The sequence below is a fragment of the Oncorhynchus gorbuscha genome, linkage group LG19, assembly GCF_021184085.1.
Source record: "Oncorhynchus gorbuscha isolate QuinsamMale2020 ecotype Even-year linkage group LG19, OgorEven_v1.0, whole genome shotgun sequence".
Lineage (NCBI taxonomy): Eukaryota > Metazoa > Chordata > Actinopteri > Salmoniformes > Salmonidae > Oncorhynchus > Oncorhynchus gorbuscha.
Genome location: NC_060191.1, coordinates 4707999 through 4724232, shown reverse-complemented (window position 1 = coordinate 4724232; position 16234 = coordinate 4707999). Strand labels below are relative to the sequence as shown.

Sequence of the window (16234 nt, the reverse complement as noted above, 5' to 3'; positions counted from 1 at the left end):
ATACACAGTAATACACACGCATAATACACAGTAATACACACACCGTAAGTAATACACATTTATAATACACAGTAATACACACACCGTGAGTAATACACACGCATAATACACAGTAATACACACACCGTAAGTAATACACACGCATAATACACAGTAATACACACACCATAAGTAATACACATGCATAATACACAGTAATACACACACCGTGAGTAATACACATGCATAATACACAGTAATACACACACATGAGTACACACATATACAGAAAGGAAAATAGAAAGAGAGATACTGACTTCCCGGTAGAGCTGTTGATGATCTCATCAGCCATCTCATCTCTCTCCTGCTGGGCCTGTCTCCTCATCTTCTCAGACACTGATAAATCCTACACACAGAGAGAGAGACAGAGAGAGACAGACAGAAGGAGAGAGACAGATAGAGGGAGACAGATAGAAGGAGAGAGACAGAGAGAGAGAGAGACAGATAGAGAGAGAGAGAGAAAGAGAGACAGACAGAAGGAGAGACAGAGAGAGAGCAAGAGATGGCGTTAGCATCCTAAAACATAAGAGTTTGTGTCTTTGCAAATCTCTCACACACACGCCAGCACACACACCTCTGTAAGCTGCAGTAACTCAGCCTCCAAGGTCTGCAGGCGCTTCTCTGTGTCTTTTGATTGGACGACCACCTCGTCACGGGCCAGCTTGGACTCATCCAGCTCACGAAGCACCTCCTTCATCTGAACCTGAGAGAGAGCGAAAAGGAGGGTTGATTAAATATGGTTTTCCACAAGGCTCTGTGCTGGGACCCTTACCGTTCTCATTACAGCTGTGGTTTATATATCAGTTAACTGCACAGCATCTAATCTCAGACCGAGCAAGCAGCATTAGAAAGAAAGAGAGAAGGGGGGTGTAGCTTACCTGCAGTCTCCGTAGCTGCCTAAGCCCCTCCTCCCTGCCGCGATTGGCTGTCTCCACCTGGGCCTCAGCCTCCTGTAGCTCCGCCTCCAGCTGCTTCTTGACGGACATGGCCTGAGAGCGTTGACTCCTCTCCTCCTCTAGCTGGGTTTCCAACTCCCTCACCTGGGGGGGAAGGAGAGAAAGAGAAGAGGAGAGGGGGATGGAAAGAAAGAGAAGAGGAGAGGGGGATGGAAAGAAAGAGAAGAGGAGAGGGGGATGGAAAGAAAGAGAAGAGGAGAGGGGGAAGGAGAGAAAGAGAAGAGGAGAGGGGGATGGAAAGAAAGAGAAGAGGGGATGGAAAGAAAGAGAAGAGGAGAGGGGGATGGAAAGAAAGAGAAGAGGAGAGGGGATGGAAAGAAAGAGAAGAGGAGAGGGGGATGGAAAGAAAGAGAAGAGGAGAGGGGGATGGAAAGAAAGGGAAGAGGAGAGGGGATGGAAAGAAAGGGAAGAGGAGAGGGGGATGGAAAGAAAGAGAAGAGGAGAGGGGGATGGAAAGAAAGAGAAGAGGAGAGGGGGATGGAAAGAAAGAGAAGAGGAGAGGGGGATGGAAAGAAAGAGAAGAGGGGGATGGAAAGAAAGAGAAGAGGAGAGGGGGATGGAAAGAAAGAGAAGAGGAGAGGGGGATGGAAAGAAAGAGAAGAGGAGAGGGGGATGGAAAGAAAGAGAAGAGGAGAGGGGGATGGAGAGAAAGAGAAGAGGAGAGGGGGATGGAAAGAAAGAGAAGAGGAGAGGGGGATGGAAAGAAAGAGAAGAGGAGAGGGGGATGGAAAGAAAGGGAAGAGGAGAGGGGGATGGAAAGAAAGAGAAGAGGAGAGGGGGAAGGAAAGAAAGGGAACGGCAGAGAAAGAGAGAAGTTTAGCATCTAATCCAAATGAATAACTGTCTCCCCATATTCAGGCTTGATACACTCCTCTTCTTCTCTCTTCTCTCCATACCTGTTTGTTGAGAGACCTCCTCTTCTCCTCTCCTTTCTCCTCCTTGGTGCTGATCTCTCTCTCAAACTGGGCCCTGAGGGCTTGGAGGGTGACCTCGAGCCTCAGCCTGGAGTTCTCCGCCTCCCCCAGCTCCTCCTCCAGCTCCTGGGTCTGAGTGCGCAGGGACTCTGCCTCTGTCTCCAGGGCCCGGCGGGAACGCTCCAACTCATGCACCTGACACAGGAGGAGAGAAATGTGTGAGATACATTTTCACTCTGTAATACAAATACACACATTCTCACACATTTTCACTCTGTAATACAAATACACACATTCTCTCACATTTTCACTCTGTAATACAAATACACACATTCTCACACATTTTCACTCTGTAATACAAATACACACATTCTCACACATTTTCACTCTGTAATACAAATACACACATTCTCTCACATTTTCACTCTGTAATACAAATACACACATTCTCACACATTTTCACTCTGTAATACAAATACACACATTCTCACACATTTTCACTCTGTAATACAAATACACACATTCTCACACATTTTCACTCTGTAATACAAATACACACATTCTCACACATTTTCACTCTGTAATACAAATACACACATTCTCACACATTTTCACTCTGTAATACAAATACACACATTCTCACACATTTTCACTCTGTAATACAAATACACACATTCTCACACATTTTCACTCTGTAATACAAATACACACATTCTCACACATTTTCACTCTGTAATACAAATACACACACACACACACACACACACACACACACACACACACACACACACACACACACACACACACACACACACACACACACACACACACACACACACACACACACACACACACACACACACACACACACACACACACACACACACACACACACACGTACATTCTTCCCCACGTCATCCTGTTGATTGACTAGTTGTTCCATGTCTATGCGGAGCTGCTTGTTAGATCTCTCCAGCTCGTCCCTCTGATCTTGGGCCTCCTGTAAGTGTGGATGGGAACAATGAAGTATCAACACTCACTATTATTTAGATGAACATGAAAACAACTTTTTATGCTGATAACTGGATAATAATGTGTGTAGTCACTCCAGTGGTACCTGCAGGGCTCGTGCCAGTGCCAGGGAGCGTGTCTCCTTCTCTCTACTGTCTGCCTCGGCCCTGTCTCTCTCCTCAGCCAGCCGGGCACTCACCGCCTTCTCCTCTGACAGGCACTGAGGGGGCAAAGGGCAGGGGTTACATCACGGTTACCTCTCACCTTTAACCTCTAACCCCTGAACTCTGACCTGGTCAAACTTCTTCTGCCTCTTCTCCAGGGTGGTGCAGTTCTGTCTCTCTCTCTGCAGGGCCAGGGTCATGTCCTCTATCTCCTCCCTCAGCCTCTCCCTCTGTCGCTCCACACGTTCTTTCTCCTCCTCCTTCTGTCGTTCTCTCTGGACGGCCTGGTCTAGGTCTCTCTGCAGTTTCCTACGGGTCTCCTCTGCTGCCTCCACCGCCCCATTCACCTCCTCCGACTGCCTCCGCAACTCAGCCAGCTAGAGAGGGAGAGCGGGAGAGAGGGAGAGAGGGAGTGATGTGATGAGGAAGATAGACTTACTGTAGAAGACAACTGAACATGTTTTATATTATAATGTAGAGGAAAGGTTTTTTTTACACAATGATGATTACCTGCTGAGTGTGAGTCTGTATCTGCCTGGAGAGATCCTTGGCTCTCTCCTCTTCCTCCTCCACTCTCTCCATCAGTCCATTCCTCTCCTCCTCCAGAGCTCTCACCCTGGAGCCCAGAGCCAGCTTCTGACGAGTCTCATCCTGAAGTAGCTCCTAAGAGTGAAACCAGGAAAGCGATCACGCTCTCCGTAGCCGATGTGAGTAAGACCTTTAAACTGGTCAACATTCACAAGGCCACAGGGTCAGATGGATTACCAGGACGTGTACTCCGAGCATGAGTTGACCAACTGTCTAGTGTCTTCACTGACCACCATAGTCCCTGTGCCCAAGTGTCTCCCTGACCAGCCATAGTCCCTGTGCCCAAGTGTCTTCCTGATCACCATAGTCCCTGTGCCCAAGTGTCTCACTGACCACCATAGTCCCTGTGCCCAAGTGTCTCACTGACCACCATAGTCCCTGTGCCCAAATGTCTCCCTGACCACCATAGTCCATGTGCCCAAGTGTCTCCCTGACCACCATAGTCCCTGTGCCCAAATGTCTCCCTGACCAGCCATAGTCCCTGTGCCCAAATGTCTCCCTGACCACCATAGTCCATGTGCCCAAGTGTCTCCCTGACCACCATAGTCCCTGTGCCCAAGTGTCTCCCTGACCACCATAATCCCTGTGCCCAAATGTCTCCCTGACCCCCATAGTCCCTGTGCCCAAGAAGATCAAGGTAACCTGCCTAAATGACTACCGAACCGTAGCACTCTCTGTAGCCATGAAAGTGCTTTGAAAGGCTGGTCATGGCTCACATCAACACCATCATCCCCGAAACACTAGACCCACTCCAATTTGCATACCGCCCCAACAGATACACAGATGACGCAATCTCTATTGCTCTATTGCACTCAACACTTCCCTTTCCCACCTGGACAAAAGGAACATCAATACTGTTCATCGACTACAGCTTAGCATTCAACACCATAGTGCCCACAAAGCTCATCACTAAGCTAAGGACCCTGGGACCAAACACCTACCTCTGCAACTGGATCCTAGACTTACTGACAGGCCGCCCCCAGGTGGTAAGGGTAGGAAACAACACATCTGCCACGCTGATCCTCAACACAGGGACCCCTCAGGGGTGCGTAATTAGTCCCCTCCTGTACACCCTGTTCACTCATGACTGTGTGGCCAAGCACGACTCCAACACCATCATTAAGTTTTCCGTTGACACAACAGTGGTAGGCCTGAACACCGACAACAACGAGACAACCTATAGGGAGGAGGTCAGAGACCTGGCAGTGTGATGCCAGGACAACAACCTCTCCTTCAATGTGGTCCTTCTGTAGCTCAGTTGGTAGAGCATGGCGCTTGTAACGCCAGGATAGTGGGTTCGATCCCCGGGACCACCCATACGTAGAATGTATGCACACATGACTGTAAGTCGCTTTGGCTAAAAGCGTCTGCTAAATGGCATATATTATATATTATTATTATACAAAGGAGATGATTGTGGACTTCATGAAAAGGAGGGCCGAGCAGGTCCCCATTCTCATCGACGGGGCTGCAGTGGAGCAGGTTGAGAGTTTCAAGTTCCTTGGTGTCCACATCACCAACAAACTAACATGGTCCAAGCACATCAAGACAGTCGTGAAGAGGGCACGACAAAACCTATTCCCCCTCAGGAGACTGAAAAGAAAGTTCCACAGCAGCACCATCGAGAGCATCCTGACTGGTTGCATCACCGCCTGGTATGGTAACTGCTAGGCCTCCAACAATGCGCTACTTCCTGCCATCTAGGACCTCTAGGAAGGCCCTAAAATTCATTGCCAATGACTCCAGCCACCCTAGTCATAGACTGTTCTCTCTGCTACCGCACAGCAAGTGGTACCGTAGCGCCAAGTCTAGGTCCAAAAGGCTTCTTAACAGCTTCTACCCCCATAAGACTGCTAAACAGCTAATCAAATGTCTACCTGGACTATTTGCATTGACCCCCCCTTTTTTACACTGCTGCTACTCTCTGTTTATAATCTATGCATCATCACTTTACCTCTACCTACATGTACATATTACCTCAATTACCTCGACTAACCTGTACCCCTGCAGATTTGATTTGATTTATTAACTCGGTACCGGTACCCCCTGTATATAGCCTCCACATTGACTCGGTACCGGTACCCCCTGTATATAGCCTCCACATTGACTCGGTACCGGTACCCCCTGTATATAGCCTCCACATTGACTCGGTACCGGTACCCCCTGTATATAGCCTCCACATTAACTCGGTACCGGTACCCCCTGTATATAGCCACACTATTGTTATTTTATTGTTGTTCTATTATTTGTTACTTTAGTTTATTTACTAAATCTTTTTCTTAACTCTTATTTTTCTTAAAACTGCATTGTTGGTTAAGGGCTTGTAAGCATTTCACAGTAAGGTCTACCTACACCTGTTGTATTCGGTGCATGTGACAAATAACATTTGATTTGATATCAACATGGAAGTGGTTAAAAACAGAGGATGAAGGAGTTGGCAGTGTGTGTGTGTGTGTGTGTGTGTGTGTGTGTGTGTGTGTGTGTGTGTGTGTGTGTGTGTGTGTGTGTGTGTGTGTGTGTGTGTGTGTGTGTGTGTGTACCTGAGCGTCGTGGAGCTGGCTCTCCAGGCTGCTGACCTCCTTGTTGAGATGGAGGGATTTGGAGTCAGAGGAGGAGAGAGAGCTAGAGAGGGTCTCCATCTCAGACTGTAGCTTGTGCAGTCGCTCCTCTCTCTCCTCTCTCTCTCTGTCGGCCTGTGCGAGGCGTGCGGTCAGCTCCTGGAGTTGGCCCTCTGCCCTCTTGCGGCCCCTCTCACTCTCCATGCGGCCCCCCTGCAGGGACTTTAGCTCTGAGGCCAAGCTGACCCTCTCATCCTCTAATAGAGTCTTGGCCTTCTCTAGGGACTGACGGGCCTGGGGAGACCATATAACATCAGGAATTACTACATACATACCATACGCATAGAAACACCACGTTACAGACGTCTCAGTGACCAGTCTACAGAGAGAGAATAGCATGCAGGAGCATTCACTACCGACACTGTACTGAGGGAATAACACATGCAATATGCACAGAGAGTCACTGCATAGGCTACATTCTGTGTGTGACTCACCCGCTTGCTGTTGTCCAGTTGTTCCTGCAGGTTGTCTATGGCAGAGCAGTGCTTGACTCTGAGCTCTGAGAGCTGGGCCTCGTGACGTCTCGTCTCCCCCTCAACACACCTCTGGAGCTCCCCCAGCTCTGCCTCTCTACGAGACCTGAGTTCCTGCTGGGCCGCCGTGGTGTCCAGTGTGTCTTCCAGCTCTGTCCTCAAGGCCTCCAGCTCCTCCCCCAGGTCTCTCCTCTGTTTCTCTGCCCTCTCTCTCATCCCTCGTTCATTCTCCACTTCCTCCTTCAGCTCTGACACCTGAGACATGGCCTCTCTCAGAGCCCTCTGAGCCTCAGTCCTTCGTGCACCCTCCTCCTCCAATCTGGGAGAAAGAGAGAGAGAAGTCAAATATGGTGTTCCGCAAGGCCCTGTGCGGGAACCATTTTGATTACCATTATCAAGAGAGAAAGCAGTTTTGTAACACTATGCAAATGAGGGGGTTGATATTTCCACTCTTTTCAAGGTGTGTGAATATACAGTATAGACTTCCTCTCACCTCCCCTGTAGGGTTGTGATATCTTTCTCTCTCTGAGCCAGGGTGCCCCTGAGTTCAGCGGACATTAGTCCCAGGTCAGAGAGCTGCTCCTGGGCTTCCACAGCTTCCCCCTCCATCCTCCTTCTCCACTTCTCCTGCTCCAGACGACCCTGCTCCTCACGCTTCAACCGATCTAAAGGAGCGAGGGGGAAGAAGAGAAAGAAAATAGAAAATAATTCATACCAGGACAAGTATCTGAAACAGTGTGAGTGTGCAGCAAGTTCATCAAATGTATGTCATAACGTTAAGTATGCATAACAAGTGCCATCAGCTAGGAACAAGCTTTACCTTCCAGGTCAGCAATGACTGCTTCCTGTTTGTTTTTCAGTTTGTTGAGACTCTTGGTCTTCTCCTCTTCCTCAGTCAGTGAGTCTGTCACCTCATTCAACCTCTCCTCCAGGTGCTTCTTCTCCTGAGAGACAGAGACAACATGGATAAATGAAGTTCCAGCTGGGATAGTCAGCTTCTATAAAGCCCTTCAGTTCTGTCCAGCTGAGTCAACCCTGGGTTTGGCAGCTTCTATAAAACCCTTCAGTTCTGTCCAGCTGAGTCAACCCTGGGTTAGTCAGCTTCTATAAAGCCCTTCAGTTCTGTCCAGCTGAGTCAACCCTGGGTTTGGCAGCTTCTATAAAACCCTTCAGTTCTGTCCAGCTGAGTCAACCCTGGGTTAGTCAGCTTCTATAAAACCCTTCAGTTCTGTCCAGCTGAGTCAACCCTGGGTTAGTCAGCTTCTATAAAGCCCTTCAGTTCTGTCCAGCTGAGTCAACCCTGGGTTAGTCAGCTTCTATAAAGCCCTTCAGTTCTGTCCAGCTGAGTCAACCCTGGGTTTGGCAGCTTCTATAAAACCCTTCAGTTCTGTCCAGCTGAGTCAACCCTGGGTTTGGCAGCTTCTATAAAACCCTTCAGTTCTGTCCAGCTGAGTCAACCCTGGGTTTGGCAGCTTCTATAAAACCCTTCAGTTCTGTCCAGCTGAGTCAACCCTGGGTTTGGCAGCTTCTATAAAACCCTTCAGTTCTGTCCAACTGAGTGAACCCTGGGTAGGTCAGCTTCTATAAAGCCCTTCAGTCCTGTCCAGCTGAGTGAACCCTGGGTAGGTTAGCTTCTACCTTGGGTTGTGCCGTGGCGGAGATCTTTGTGGGCTATACTCGGCCTTGTCTCAGGATGGTAAGTTGGTGGTTGAAGATACCCCTCTAGTGGTGTGGGGGCTATGCTTTGGCAAAGTGGGTGGGGTTATATCCTTCCTGTTTGGCCGTATCCGGGGGTATCATCGGATGGGGCCACAGTGTCTCCTGACCCCTCCTGTCTCAGCCTCAAGTATTTATGCTGCAGTAGTTTATGCGTCGGGGGGCTAGGGTCAGTTTGTCATACCTGGAGTACTTCTCCTGTCTTATCCTGTGTGAATTTAAGTATGCTCTCTCTAATTTTCTCTTTCTCTCTCTTGGAGGACCTGAGCCATAGGACCATGCTTCAGGACTACCTGGCATGATGACTCCTTGCTGTCCCCAGTCCACCTGGTCGTGCTGTTCTGCTCCAGTTTCAACTGTTCTGTCTGCGGCTATGGAATCCTGACCTGTTCACCAGACGTGCTACCTGTCCCAGACCTATTATTAGACCATGTTGGTCATTTATGAACATTTGAACATCTTGGCCAAGTTCTGTTATAATCTCCACCCAGAGATTGGCCTTTCTAGGGAGTTTTTCCTAGACACCGGGCTTCAACACCTGCATTGCTTGCTGTTTGGGGTTTTAGGCTGGGTTTCTGTACAGCTGATGTATGAAGGGCTATATAAATACATTCAGTCCTGTCCAGTTGAGTGAACCCTGGGTAGGTCAGTTTCTATAAAGCCCTTCAGTTCTGTCCAGGATGAGGTAAGTGTTCCAGTTAAATGCGGTCCAGGGTTTATACTGTAGTCAGTGTAACTATGGTTACCTTGCTGAGGCGGTCTCTCTGTTCTCCAGTGCTCAGCATCTCTGTCTCCAGACTTTTGACCTTGGTCTCCAGGGTAACCTTCTCCAACTGGAGGCGCTGTCTGGCCGACTCCTCCTCCTCCAACTGTTCCTCCAGATCCTGAGGAGGAGAGGGAGAGGGGAGGAGAGGGAGAAGGAGAGGAGGAGAGAGGGAAATGGGAGGAGAGAAGGAGGGGGAGGGGAGGAGAGAGAGAGAAAGGGGAGGAGAGAAGTAGGGAGAGAGGAAGAGAGGAGTAGAGAGGGGAGTGACAGAACATTAGAGAGACTGAGAGATCCAGTTATACAGCAGAGCCTCTCATCTAAAGTTCCAAAACAATGCTGCTCTCTTCCTCATTATCATGTGCTTCATGTCCCCTTCTCTGTCTTCCACTCTCCCACTGTCCTGTACCGTCACGTGCTGCTGCATCTTCTTCTTCTCATTGGTCATCTGAACGCCCCTCTCCTCCTCCTCCTCCAATCGTCCCTCCAGCTCCCCCAGGATTTCCTCCAACTCCTGCTTCCTGCTGACCAGTCTGGCCCTCATCTCCTCCGCCTCAGCAAACAGCTCCGCCTCCGCCTGCAGCTGGTCTGTCAGCACCGCCTTCTCCTCCATCAGCTACAAACCAGTGATAAGAGGGGAGAAAGGGGGACAAAGGGGGAGAAAGGAGCAGGGAGGTAAGTGTTCTGGTCTCTCAAACTGCTGGTGCTTTATTATCAGATGTGTTGTACACATAGAGAGAGAGAGAGAGAGAGAGAGAGAGAGAGAGAGAGAGAGAGAGAGAGAGAGAGAGAGAGAGAGAGAGAGAGAGAGAGAGAGAGAGAGAGAGAGAGAGAGAGAGAGAGAGAGAGAGAGAGAGAGAGAGAGAGAGAGAGAGAGAGAGAGAGAGAGAGAGAGAGAGAGAGAGAATAACTGACCACTGTGACTGACCCAAACTTAAGGAAAGCTTTGACTATGTACAGACTTAGTGAGCATAGCCTTGCTATTGAGAAAGGCCACCGTAGACAGACCTGGCCCTCAAGAGAAGACAGGCTATGTGCACACTGCCCACAAAATGAGGTGGAAACTGAGCTGCACTTCCTAACCTCCTGTCCAACGTCAAATCAAATCAAATTTTATTTGTCACATACACATGGTTAGCAGATGTTAAATGCGAGTGTAGCGAAATGCTTGTGCTTCTAGTTCCGACAATGCAGTGATAACCAACAAGTAATCTAACTAACAATTCCAAAACTACTGTCTTATACACAGTGTGGCCCGTTCCTGTAGGTTCATGCTCTACAACATCCGCAGAGTACGACCCTGCCTCACACAGGAAACGGCGCAGGTCCTAATCCAGGCACTTGTCATCTCCCGTCTGGATTACTGCAACTCGCTGTTGGCTGGGCTCCCTGCCTGTGCCATTAAACCCCTACAACTCATCCAGAACGCCTCAGCCCGTCTGGTGTTCAACCTTCCCAAGTTCTCTCACGTCACCCCGCTCCTCCGCTCTCTCCACTGGCTTCCAGTTGAAGCTCGCATCCGCCTCAAGACCATGGTGCTTGCCTACGGAGCTGTGAGGGGAACGGCACCTCAGTACCTCCAGGCTCTGATCAGGCCCTACACCCAAACAAGGGCACTGCGTTCATCCACCTCTGGCCTGCTCGCCTCCCTACCACTGAGGAAGTACAGTTCCCGCTCAGCCCAGTCAAAACTGTTCGCTGCTCTGGCCCCCCAATGGTGGAACAAACTCCCTCACGACGCCAGGACAGCGGAGTCAATCACCACCTTCCAGAGACACCTGAAACCCCACCTCTTTAAGGAATACCTAGGATAGGATAAGTAATCCCTCCCACCCCCCCCCCTTTTAGATTTAGATGCACTATTGTAAAGTGACTGTTCCACTGGATGTCATAAGGTGAATGCACCAACTTGTAAGTCGCTCTGGATAAGAGCGTCTGCTAAATGACTTAAATGTAATGTAAATGTAATGTAATGTAAGGGGATAAGGAACATGTACATAAGGATGACCATATTAGAGATACATATTTCCCTCAGATTACAAAGAATTTGAAAACAAATCCAATTTTGATAAACTCCCATATATATATATATATTTGTAATGTCTGTATTGTTTTGAAACTTCTCTATGTGTAATGTTTACTGTTAATTTTTATTGTTTATTTCACTTTTGTATATTATCTACCTCACTTTCTTTGGCAATGTTAACACGTTTCCCATGCCAATAAAGCCCCTTGAATTGAATTTTGAGAGAGAGAGAGAGAGAGAGAGAGAGAGAGAGAGAGAGAGAGAGAGAGAGAGAGAGAGAGAGAGAGACAGAGAGAGAGAGAGACAGAGAGAGAGAGAGAGAGAGACAGAGAGAGAGAGACAGAGAGAGAGAGACAGAGAGAGAGAGACAGAGAGAGAGAGAGACAGAGAGAGAGACAGAGAGAGAGAGAGAGAGAGACAGAGAGAGAGAGAGAGAGAGAGAGAGAGAGAGAGAGACAGAGAGAGAGAGAGAGAGAGAGAGAGAGAGAGAGAGAGAGAGAGAGAGAGAGAGAGAGAGAGAGAGAGAGAGAGAGAGAGACCTCCAGATAGATAGATAGATACACCTCCAGATAGATAGATATAGAAATCTCCAGATAGATAGATAGATACACCTCCAGATAGATAGATATAGAAATCTCCAGATAGATAGATATATACACCTCCAGATATATAGACAGAGAAACCTCCAGATAGATAGATATATACACCTCCAGATAGATAGATAGAGAAACCTCCAGAAAGATAGATACACCTCCAGATAGATAGATAGAGAAACCTCCAGAAATATAGATAAACCTCCAGATAGATAGAGAAACCTCCAGATAGATAGATAGATAGATAAACCTCCAGATAGATAGATATATATACCTTCAGATAGATAGATAGACCTCCAGATAGATAGATAGACCTCCAGATAGATAGATAGACCTCCAGATAGATAGATAGACCTCCAGATAGATAGATATATATACCTTCAGATAGATAGATAGAGAAACCTCCAGAAAGATAGATAGATAAACCTCCAGATAGATAGATATATATACCTTCAGATAGATAGATAGACCTCCAGATAGATAGATAGACCTCCAGATAGATAGATAGATACACCTCCAGATAGATAGATAGACCTCCAGATAGATAGATAAACCTCCAGATAGATAGATATATAAACCTCCAGATAGACAGATAGATAAACCTCCAGATAGATAGATAGATACACCTCCAGATAGATAGATAGATACACCTCCAGATAGATAGATAGATACACCTCCAGATAGATAGATAGATAGATACACCTCCAGATAGATAGATAGATAGATACACCTCCAGATAGATAGATATATACACCTCCAGATAGATAGATAGATACACCTCCAGATAGACAGATAGATACACCTCCAGATAGACAGATAGATACACCTCCAGATAGACAGATAGATACACCTCCAGATAGACAGATAGATACACCTCCAGATAGATACATAGAGAAACCTCCAGAAAGATAGATAGAGAAGGGAAAGGTGTGTTACCTGTATGTGCTTCTTGTCCAGATCAGTGTAGTCCTGTTCCACTCTGGTCAGGTTGTCTTTGGCATTCTTAAGCTCCGACTCCCTCACCTGGATCTCCTCGTCCTGACGAGTCACCTGCAGCAGAGGCTTCACCTGGGGGGCACGGGTCAGAGGTCACGGGTTAGGTCACATACAGTGGGGCAAAAAAGTATTTAGTCAGCCACCAATTGTGCAAGTTCTCCAACTTAAAAAGATGAGAGGCCTGTAATTTTCATCATAGGTACACTTCAACTATGAAAGACAAAATGAGGGGAAAAAATCCTGAAAATCACATTGTAGGATTTTTATTGAATTTGTTTGCAAATTATGGTGGAAAATAAGTATTTGGTCACCTACAAACAAGCAAGATTTCTGGCTCTCACAGACCTGTAACTTCTTCTTTAAGAGGCTCCTCTGTCCTCCACTCGTTACCTGTATTAATGGCACCTGTTTGAACTTGTTTTCAGTATAAAAGACACCTGTCCACAACCTCAAACAGTCACACTCCAAACTCCACTATGGCCAAGACCAAAGAGCCGTCAAAGGACACCAGAAACAAAATTGTAGACCTGCACCAGGCTGGGAAGACTGAATCTGCAATAGGTAAGCAGCTTGATTTGAAGAAATCAACTGTGGGAGCAATTATTAGGAAATGGAAGACATACAAGACCACTGATAATTTCCACGCAAGATCTCACCGACGTGGGGTCATCATGATCACAAGAGCAAAAATCCCAGAACCACACGGGGGGGACCTAGTGAATGACCTGCAGAGAGCTGGGACCAAAGTAACAAAGCCTACCATCAGTAACACACTACGGCACCAGGGACTCAAATCCTGCAGTGCCAGACGTGTCCCCTGCTTAAGCCAGTACATGTCCAGGCCCGTCTGAAGTTTGCTAGAGAGCATTTGGATGATCCAGAAGAAGATTGGGAGAATGTCATATGGTCAGATGAAACCAAAATAGAACTTTTTGGTAAAAACTCAACTCGTCATTTTTGGAGGACAAAGAATGCTGAGTTGCATCCAAAGAACACCATACCTACTGTGAAGCATGGGGGTGGAAACATCATGCTTTGGGGCAGTTTTTCTGCAAAGGGACCAGGACAACTGATCCGTGTAAAGGAAAGAATGAATGAGGCCATGTATCGTGAGATTTTGAGTGAAAACCTCCTTCCATCAGCAAGGGCGTGGAGATGAAACGTGGCTGGGTCTTTCTGCATGACAATGATCCCAAACACACCGCCCGGGTAATGAAGTGTGGCTTCGTAAGAAGCATTTCAAGGTCCTGGAGTGGCCTAGCCAGTCTCCAGATCTCAACCCCATAGAAAATCTTTGGAGGGAGTTGAAAGTCCGTGTTGCCCAGCAACAGCCCCAAAACATCACTGCTCTAGAGGAGATCTGCATGGAGGAATGGGCCAAAATACCAGCAACAGTGTGTGAAAACCTTGTGAAGACTTACAGAAAATGTTTGACCTCTGTCATTGCCAACAAAGGGTATATGACAAAGTATTGAGATAAACTTTTGTTATTGACCAACTACTTATTTTCCACCATCATTTGCAAATAAATTCATAAAAAATCCTACAATGTGATTTTCTGGAAAATGTTTTCTTATTTTGTCTGTCACAGTTGAAGTGTACCTATTATGAAAATTACAGGCCTCTCTCATCTTTTTAAGTGGGAGAACTTGCACAATTGGTGGCTGACTAAATACTTTTTTGCCCCACTGTACTACCTGTGCTAGAGTGTGTATGTGTGTGTGTGTGTGTGTGTATGTGTGGGTATGTGTGTGTGTACCTTGGTGAACAGCCTCCACCATTGCCAGTTCCTGAGTTTGAGGTAGGCAGCACAGTTCCTCTGCATCACTCTCATAGCACTCAGCTGCTGCTGCTTCTTCAGGAAGGCCCTACAGAGAGAGTCAACACAGAGAGAGACAGAGACAGAGAGAGTCAACACAGAGAGACAGAGAGAAAGACAGAGAGTGTCAACACAGAGAGAGACCGAGAGACAGAGAGAGTCAACACAGAGAGAGAAAACACAGAGAGAGACAGAGAGAGTCAACACAGAGAGAGACAGAGAGAGTCAACACAGAGAGACAGAGAGAGAGATAGAGAGACAGAGAGAGTCAACACAGAGAGAGACAGAGAGAGTCAACACAGAGAGACAGAGAGAGAGATAGAGAGAGACAGAGAGTCAACACAGAGAGAGAAATCACAGAGAAAGACAGAGAGAATCAACACAGAGAGAGACAATGAGAGTCAACACAGAGAGAGACAATGAGAGTCAACACAGAGAGAGAGATAGAGAGAGTCAACACAGAGAGAGTCAACACAGAGAGAGACAGAGAGAGAGATAGTCAACACAGAGAGTCAACACAGAGATAGAGACAGAAAAAGTCAACACAGAGAGATAGACAGAGAGTCAACACAGAGAGAGAGACAGAGAGAGTCAACACAGAGAGAGAGACAGAGAGAGTCAACACAGAGAGAGAGACAGAGAGAGTCAACACAGAGAGTCAACACAGAGAGAGAGACAGAGAGAGTCAACACAGAGAGAGAGACAGAGAGAGTCAACACAGAGAGAGAGACAGAGAGAGTCAACACAGAGAGAGAGAGACAGAGAGAGTCAATACAGAGAGAGACAGAGAGAGTCAATACACAGAGAGAGACAGAGAGAGTCAACACAGAGAGAGAGAGACAGAGAGAGAGACAGAGAGAGAGACAGAGAGACAACACAGAGACAGAGAGAGAGACAGAGAGAGAGACAGAGAGAGTCAACACAGAGAAAGAGACAGAGAGAGAGACAGAGAGAGAGACAGAGAGAGAGACAGAGAGAGAGACAGAGAGAGTCAACACAGAGAGAGACAGAGAGAGAGACAGAGAGAGTCAACACAGAGAGAGACAGAGAGAGTCAACACAGAGAAAGAGACAGAGAGAGAGACAGAGAGAGAGACAGAGAGAGACAGAGAGAGAGACAGAGAGAGAGACAGAGAGAGAGACAGAGAGAGTCAACACAGAGAGAGACAGAGACAAAGACACACAGTAAAACACACCTGCGTGCGAGGAATCCTCGGGCAGCGCTCTGGAAGCGTATGATGGTGTCAGTGATCTTCAGGTCTCTCTCCTCCTCCAGGTGACCTAAGACTCCAGCCCTGAAGAACACTTTGCTCTGCCCAACTCTGAACAGGTTACGGTCCAGCTCCAACGCACTGATCTGGAGACAGAGAGAGGACGGATACAAAGTTGAAATCACTTCCATATATGCATGTGCTTCAACACATAGGGCCCTATTTTGGTAAACGACAGGACAGCATAGCTGTTCAATGGGACTCACCATGAGTTCACAGGCCTGCTTCCCGTCCATGAAGGTACGAGGGATAGCATTAGGAGTCAGGATCTCATACCTACAGGAAGAG

General features: G+C 47.5%; 1 protein-coding gene across 8 annotated transcripts in view; it reads right to left on the bottom strand.

Moving 5' to 3' along the window:
• LOC124004994 (myosin-10-like) overlaps nucleotides 1-16234 on the bottom strand; it is a 96268-nt gene that overhangs the window by 15803 nt on the left and 64231 nt on the right. For all 8 annotated transcript variants that reach the window (XM_046313808.1, XM_046313807.1, XM_046313809.1 and 5 more), the window contains 18 exons: nucleotides 16153-16222; nucleotides 15872-16032; nucleotides 14617-14725; nucleotides 12798-12929; nucleotides 9652-9858; nucleotides 9226-9363; nucleotides 7584-7707; nucleotides 7257-7428; nucleotides 6725-7082; nucleotides 6213-6524; nucleotides 3595-3747; nucleotides 3213-3461; nucleotides 3027-3140; nucleotides 2811-2909; nucleotides 1892-2104; nucleotides 918-1079; nucleotides 614-742; nucleotides 297-385 (listed from right to left, as the gene is read on the bottom strand). In XM_046313808.1, coding sequence (XP_046169764.1) covers nucleotides 297-385; nucleotides 614-742; nucleotides 918-1079; nucleotides 1892-2104; nucleotides 2811-2909; nucleotides 3027-3140; nucleotides 3213-3461; nucleotides 3595-3747; nucleotides 6213-6524; nucleotides 6725-7082; nucleotides 7257-7428; nucleotides 7584-7707; nucleotides 9226-9363; nucleotides 9652-9858; nucleotides 12798-12929; nucleotides 14617-14725; nucleotides 15872-16032; nucleotides 16153-16222 — 2991 coding nt within the window. The remainder of the gene's footprint in view (nucleotides 1-296; nucleotides 386-613; nucleotides 743-917; nucleotides 1080-1891; nucleotides 2105-2810; nucleotides 2910-3026; nucleotides 3141-3212; nucleotides 3462-3594; nucleotides 3748-6212; nucleotides 6525-6724; nucleotides 7083-7256; nucleotides 7429-7583; nucleotides 7708-9225; nucleotides 9364-9651; nucleotides 9859-12797; nucleotides 12930-14616; nucleotides 14726-15871; nucleotides 16033-16152; nucleotides 16223-16234) is intronic.